This window comes from Auxenochlorella protothecoides (assembly GCF_000733215.1).
Source record: "Auxenochlorella protothecoides strain 0710 contig273, whole genome shotgun sequence".
Taxonomy (NCBI): Eukaryota; Viridiplantae; Chlorophyta; class Trebouxiophyceae; order Chlorellales; family Chlorellaceae; genus Auxenochlorella; species Auxenochlorella protothecoides.
In genome coordinates, this window is record NW_011934192.1 from 1 (window position 1) to 6,695 (window position 6,695).

The window sequence follows — 6,695 nt, forward strand, 5'->3', positions numbered from 1 at the left end:
GGGGGGGGGGGGGGGGGGCGAGGGGGACAGGCAGGAGGGGTTGCTCCAGGGGTGTGATGCGGCGGGGTGGCGGGCGGCATGGGGATGTGGTGCTGGCGGAGGTGGGCCCCACGCCCGGTGAGCGCGCCGTAGCCACCCTGCAGCCCCCTTGCCCGTTCGATTCCCCGGTGCGCACCGGAACTTGGCGCAGGGTGCCCCAGGCACGGACCCTGTGGCAGCCTCTCGCCGCCCCATTCCCAACCCCCCACCCCACCCCCCAAAACTAGGGCATGGACGTGTACAGCAACATCCTGTATGTCAAGGAGGAAAGCGCAGCGCTGAGCCACCTGGCACACAGCACGGCGCTGAACGACAAGTACCGCACCGAGACCTGCTGCATCATCGGCAACTACCACTCGCTCAAGGGCCAGCACGAGCGCGCGGCGCAGTACTTCCGCCGCGCGCTGAAGCTGAACCCCAACTGCCTATCCGCCTGGACGCTGATGGGGCACGAATATGTGGAGCTGAAGAACCCGCCCGCTGCCATCGGTGGGTGGAGGTGCTGTTGGTCGCCATGGCTGGGGGGGGAAGGAGTGTTTGGGCACCCATGGGCTTGCTCCGGGGACAGATGCCAGGTGCTGTTTGCGGAGGTGATGGGGGAACCCCTGCAGGAACAAACCCTGTGCACCTGACGCAGCGGTGCAGGGGGCGGACGGAGGATGCATCGGGGCGCCCATCCCCACACACCTCCCTCACACTCTGGCTTCTCCCTGAAAATCCACAGAGGCGTACCGGCGGGCGGTGGATGTCAACCCACGTGACTACCGGGCCTGGTACGGCCTGGGACAGACGTACGAGCTTGTGGACATGCCCTACCATGCGCTCTACTACTTCAAGAGGTGGGGGGCCGGCGGCGGGAGCTTGTTTCATGGGCCCTGCAGGCAGAAGTGTGGCCGCACGTTGCATGCTCGACTCATGTACCGATTCACACACTCCCACCCACCTTGTCCACTGTCCCTTCTTCACCCGTGTCCTGGCCACACATTGATTTCTCCCCCCTTCCCCCCCCAACCCCACCCCACCCCAACACCAGGGCCGTCTTCCTGCGACCCCGGGACGCGCGCATGTGGAACGCCATGGGCCACTGCTTCCAGGCGGGGGGCGAGGCAGAGTACGGACTGGCCATCCGGTGCCACATGCGGGCACTGCCCCACGATAAAGAAGGCGTGTCGCTGCATGAGCTGGTGAGTGCGGCGGGCGGGGCAAGGGGCGACGGGGACGTCTGGTGCAGGGCTGATGGTGGGTCGAGGGATGCAACCAACCTTCATGAGCCACAGGGCACAGGAGGTAAGGGACCGTCTGCATGGCCAACCAGAGAGTATAAGCCTTCGCGACCCCTCAATCCTCTGCTGGAACGGGCTATCTATGCCAAGAAGTGTATGAAGCACACCCTGGCCGGCACCTTCACTTCCCCCCCCAATTCTTCTCCAGGCAAAGCTGCATGCCCGCCTGGGTCAAAGGGCCCAAGCCGCGCACTACCACCGCCTGGTGCTGGAACGGATGGATGCCGAGGGGCTGGAGGGCCAGGATGCAGTGGAGGCCCTCACCTACCTCGCCGATTGCTATGAGGTGCGCGGGGCGCGGGTCAATGGGGGTGTAAGTGAGGTGTTGGGCCCCGGCTGTGATCCCTGGACAGGGGTGGCGCTGCCCTGGGGCTGGATGCCCCTCGTCGCCAGGCGATGTGCAGTGCAGCGGGTGCCCCTGTGACCACTCCACGCAACCCGCTCGCTGAGTACCTAGAGGTCCTGCTGTGTACAAGAGCGCTCCAGATGGCCATGCTCGAGCAGCAGTCATACAGACATGCTCCCACCCTCCCGCTCAGGCCGAGGGGGACACCACGGCGGCGGAGGCCTGCCTCACGCGCCTGCTGGAGTACGGCGCCCACAGCAAGGAGAGCGCCAGGTCAGCCATGGACCAGCTGCGCTGCGCGCTGGGCAGCGCAGCGACCCCGGTGCGCCCCGACACGCCCCCCTCTCGATGACGCCCGCCCATGCAGTGCGCATGCAGCCATGTGTGTGAGACGGGGAGGCACTCGGAAGGGGGGTACTGGCGGTTGGCAAACTGGCCGGCAGGGTGGGAGGCCGGGGAGGGCAGTAGAAGTGGAGGGCAGTAGAAGTGGTAGGAAGAGGGGCCGGGCTTGCTCCTGACGCAGGGCAATGTTGAAAGCGACTACCAGATGTTGTGCTGGGCGACAGCGTCCAAGAGCTCACGCATGCCCGCCAGGGTGGCAGCCGAGGGGCGCAGGCCCAGACAGATGAGGAGGGGGAGGTCACACCCGGCATCGGCCGCGCTCTGCGCCAGCTGCCGCGCGCACAGCTCCGGCATGGGATTGGCTCGGTCTCCCAGCAGGGTGTCCACCTTGAAGGTGCTGCCCCTGCCCAGCACCTGCTCCCGCTGCGTCGAGAGGACAGTCCCAAAGCTGGCCAGCTGGGAGATCACCACCAGCACGCGGTCGGTGTAGCGCGACACGAAAACATCAGCAGGCTCGGACTGGATGCTAATCTTCAAGGAGCGGCTTCGCACAGGAAAGCTCTCGGGACCATCACCCATCGATGGGCGCGTGGCGCCACAGGACCGTGACCGGCGTGGGAATAGAGCGACTACTCTGGCCCCAAGGTACGCAAGATTAGTCGTCTGAAAGCCTCTCCAATGCCGTTCCACGATGTCATACGTACAAGATCTGACTGTGTATACTAATCAGATATCTACATGTATCCCTTCGTGTGATAAGGGCTGTGCATTCCACAGCTCGGGAATGCAACTCGGCATGGGGATGCTCCCAGCATCCTCAGCACGCACCCGAGCCCGAAACTCCTCGGACAGCTCGACAAGTCGTCACACTGTCGACGCGTTGCGAGACTTCAAACCAGGAGCTAAAAGCTTCTTGGCCAACAACGCAACCTCCAGAGGGAGTTTCACTGTCTCCTGTGGGCCTCCACTAAATACCGTTGGTACGGCTTCTGTCGCCATGACTGCCGCGGAACCCGCCCCTCCCGACACCAAGCTCCTGGAAAACATATCCACCACGCTTTTCAACCTCTCGGTAAGGGATGGATTGCATTGAACACCGCGTGAAAGTGAATCACAGCTCCTTTCGGTGGCCGGCCAAGATATTCCGGGGGGGAGCAACCAGCGCCGCGCACCTTAACCACCACCCACGCAGATCGACACCCGGACCTCCGCGAGGTCCTCGGAACCCACCACACCCGGGGATTCTCCCATTTCTCTGGATTCCGAGCTGAGGGGCTGGCTCTCCGACACCCTGAGTACGTTTGCGTCCTCGCACCCCTCCCGGTCTGCACTGTCGGCAGCTGCCCGGGCATGCGCCCCTCGCCCCGGCACGCAGACTCAGTGTTCACCCCCTCGTATCACCACAGGCTTGGCTGCTACTAATCCCACTGTATACGTCAAGCTCCTCATATCCAATGGCATCGCGGGCTCCATCATCGGCAAGGTGGGCATGGCGACACAGAAGCTGGGGCTTTTTGACGGAGGACACTCTCCGAGTCACAACACGACGCGGCTGTCTGTCCAGCTCCAGTTCCCAGGTCCTCCTGCCGGTCAAGGCCGTAAAATGGTCCCTCCTCACCCCACCTGCCTCCTCCCACTGCAGGGTGGCACCAACATCAACGACTTCCAGGCCAAGACCTTTGCTCGGATCCAGTTGTCCAAGAGCCAGGAGTACTACCCCGGCACCCAGGACCGCACCCTGCTCATCTCAGGCCGCCTGAAGCAGGTGGTCGCCGCCCTGGCCCTCATCCTGGACAAGCTGGTGGGGGAAGGGGCGGCCCCCTTTAGCCCCCGCTCCCGGCTGCACCAGGAGCCTGACAGGGCGCCGCGCCTGCTGCTCAAGATGCTGGTCCCCCAACCCCTCTGCGGTATTATCATCGGCAAGGCAGGGGCCACCATCCGCTCCTTCTCCAACGACACCCAGACCACCATCCGGTGAGGCTTACTGATTTGTGTGGGGGGAAGTTTGGCGGAGAGAGCTGTCGTGAGGGCTAGGCGGAAAGGGAGTAACGCTGGCGCCAATGGGGTGGCTGGGTGGCCATGGGCTGAGCGCGGGCAGCTGCCCCTGCCTCGCACGGGGCCAAGGCTCGGCGCTCGCAGAGCCGAGCATGAGGCTCGATGTGCGCAACGCCCTCCAAGCCTAAATGCTGTACTCGGCGCCTCATTCCTCCCCTGTCCTGGGTCTAAACCAGCACCATTCTACCATGACTTCACCCCTTTCACTCTTCCCCACCTGCCCCCCCACCCCACACCCCTCCACCCGCCAGGGTGACCCACGGGGAGGGTGCCCCCCTGGCCCTGGCTCACCGCGTGGTGACCCTGTCTGGGGAGCAGTCTGGGGTCCTGAAGGCGGTGGCCCTGCTTGTCCTGAAGCAGAGCGAGGACATCCAGTTCCCTCTCTACTCCGACCTGCCCTCCACCTACGCCTGCTCCCCCGCCTCGGTCATGGCGGCGGGAGCGGGTAGCATGTATGGTGCCGGCGCGACCTCCCCGCCCCACTACCACTCTGACTCACCCCCGCACCACCACCAGGCGGGCCTGCCGCCTCGCCAGCCTCCCTATCCGGGCAACTGGGGCGGGGTGGGCCAGCACGACGGCGCAGACGGGCGCTTCGCCTACCCCGACGCCCGGCAGTACACCCGCTTCGCGCTCACCATCCCTCAGGAGCAGGCCGCCGCGCTGTCGGACGGCGGCTACACCCTGCTGAAATCCATGTCCCAGGTGGGGGTGTTGAAGGGGGAATGGATGACTGGCGAGGGGGAGAAGGGAGCAAGGGAGGCTGACGAGGGGGAGAAGGGAGCAAGGGAGGCTGACGAAGGGGAGAAGGGAGCAAGGGAGGCTGATGAGGGGTGTTTGTCCACCATTCCAGGGGTCCAGGCAGGGTGAAATGGCGGCCATGGGGCATGGCCAGGGGGGCCCTGCGGCGTCGGGGCCATGCGCTGAGCAGAGAGCAATGCCGGCCCTTCCCCCCACAATTTTGCTCCGCGCCGACTCTTTCCCCCGCATGTGGTCCACACCCCATGTGACAGGAGTCGGGGGCCAGACTGAGGCTGGAGCATGGTTTCCACCGCCTGCCGGGCATGGCGGGGAGGTACCGCGTGCTGAGCGTGTCCGGTACCGCTGTCAGCGTGCAGCATGCGCACGCCCTAGTCTCCAGCCACCTGGCGGGCCTGCACGCCCATGCCATGGGCTACGCCCACCCGCAATCCCCCGGCGGCGGCCCGGCCTGGGCGCACACCGTCGCCGGCTGCACCTACTACGCACCGCCGGTGCCGCCGCCCCATGCCTGGGCGGCGGCGGCGCTGGGCGACGCCGGGGTCGCAGTGCACCCGCCCGCTGGGAGCTGGGTGGAGGCCGAGTCCACCATCGAGGCCAGCAGCAGCGGGGAGGTGTCCCCCGGGCCCCGCGCGGCCACGCCGCCCGCCGAGCAGGCGACGGCGTGAGGGCGTGGGAGTGAGGACGAGCGCGTTGCAGACAAGCGCGTGGGAGACGAGCGTGGAAGGACTCCCGCAAACGTTCGTGAGCGTGAAAACGGTGCGTTCGCGTGCACCACACTCGGAGCACTGGGTCTGGAGTTGGGAGTGCCCATTTGACGCTCGGCCAGGGCCCCACATCCACTCCCTCTGTTGGGCACTGGAGCGCGGTTTCCAGTGATTACCCACCAACTGCCTTTTCCCAAGAGACCTGCACCGAACTTTCAGGATGGAAATCGTCTATCATTGCTGTCGTTGTCTGAGGGTGAGAGCCCACCTGCTGTAACAGATGCCAACTGGGACGGGAGGAACATCACAAAGTGTACATGGAGAGATAGGACAGGCGGCTGGGGGCGCCGTGGATGACAGCGAAAGAGGGGTGGCGGGGAGGTATCGAGGATGCTGGGCGACAGGAGGACGGGGGACTGACAGACATGTGTGTGCTGTCGTACGGCCGTGCGGCAAACTGCCGCACAGGTTCACGGGTCGGTCACAGCTCCAGGGCCTGGACGAGGCGGAGGAGGTCGTCGTGCGTCTGCCAGCGCAGCACGCGCGCGCGCACCCCTTCTCCCCGCTCCCGCTCGGCGAGCAGGGCGTCCAAGGGGAAGCCGGCGCGCGCCAGGACGCAGTCCTGCGCGCCCAGGCGCAGCGCGGGGCACAGGTCGTTGCAGCCGTCCCCGACGTAGACCACCGGGGGGGCGGGCCCGGCGGCGCCGTGCGCGCGGCGCGCGGCGTCGCGCTCCCCCACGAGGCGTTCCAGCTCCCGCCCCTTGCACAGGTTGGGCGGGCAGCGCGGGCAGCGTGGCGGGGCGGCGGAGGCGCCCGACTGGTCCCCCTCCGCCCCCGCCGCGTCGTGCAGGGGCTGGACCTGGAGCAGCCCGTCGCGCGCGTCCAGCAGGGTGGAGGGGTTTGTGGTCACGCCGTCGACGGCGGCGGCGACGCCCGCGGCGCCCAGCACGCCCGCCACCACCGCGGCGTTGCAGTCGGAGAGGATGTGCGTGGCCCAGCCGCGCGCCGCGGCCCAGCCCAGGAGGCGGACCGAGGGCGCGGGCATGTCACGGCCCAGCGCGCGCAGCGCGGCGGCCAGCTCCTCGCGCGTGACGCCGCGGCGCGCGGCCTCGCGCCACACCGCGTTGGTGGCGGGGATCCAGCTGGCGGCGGGGTCGGCCACCG

General features: G+C 66.8%; 3 protein-coding genes across 3 annotated transcripts; 2 read left to right on the plus strand and 1 right to left on the minus strand.

The window, feature by feature from the left end:
* Nucleotides 1-269: 269 nt before the first annotated feature.
* Nucleotides 270-2,020, plus strand: F751_0047 (Anaphase-promoting complex subunit 8; the record flags this gene model as incomplete). The annotated part of the gene is made up of 5 exons (XM_011398600.1): nucleotides 270-528; nucleotides 764-878; nucleotides 1,073-1,223; nucleotides 1,471-1,608; nucleotides 1,862-2,020. 5 exons carry the CDS (start codon nucleotides 270-272, stop codon nucleotides 2,018-2,020), a joined length of 822 nt encoding a protein of 273 aa, XP_011396902.1.
* A 188-nt stretch (nucleotides 2,021-2,208) lies between these two features.
* F751_0048 (Proteasome assembly chaperone 3) lies at nucleotides 2,209-2,589 on the minus strand (the record flags this gene model as incomplete). The annotated part of the gene is made up of 1 exon (XM_011398601.1): nucleotides 2,209-2,589. One exon carries the CDS (start codon nucleotides 2,587-2,589, stop codon nucleotides 2,209-2,211), a length of 381 nt encoding a protein of 126 aa, XP_011396903.1.
* Nucleotides 2,590-3,007: 418 nt separating this feature from the next.
* On the plus strand, nucleotides 3,008-5,492 carry F751_0049 (RNA-binding protein Nova-1; the record flags this gene model as incomplete). The annotated part of the gene is made up of 6 exons (XM_011398602.1): nucleotides 3,008-3,082; nucleotides 3,203-3,305; nucleotides 3,417-3,493; nucleotides 3,653-3,984; nucleotides 4,317-4,763; nucleotides 5,093-5,492. The coding sequence occupies 6 exons, from the start codon at nucleotides 3,008-3,010 to the stop codon at nucleotides 5,490-5,492; spliced, it is 1,434 nt and encodes a 477-aa protein (XP_011396904.1).
* Nucleotides 5,493-6,695: the final 1,203 nt, after the last annotated feature.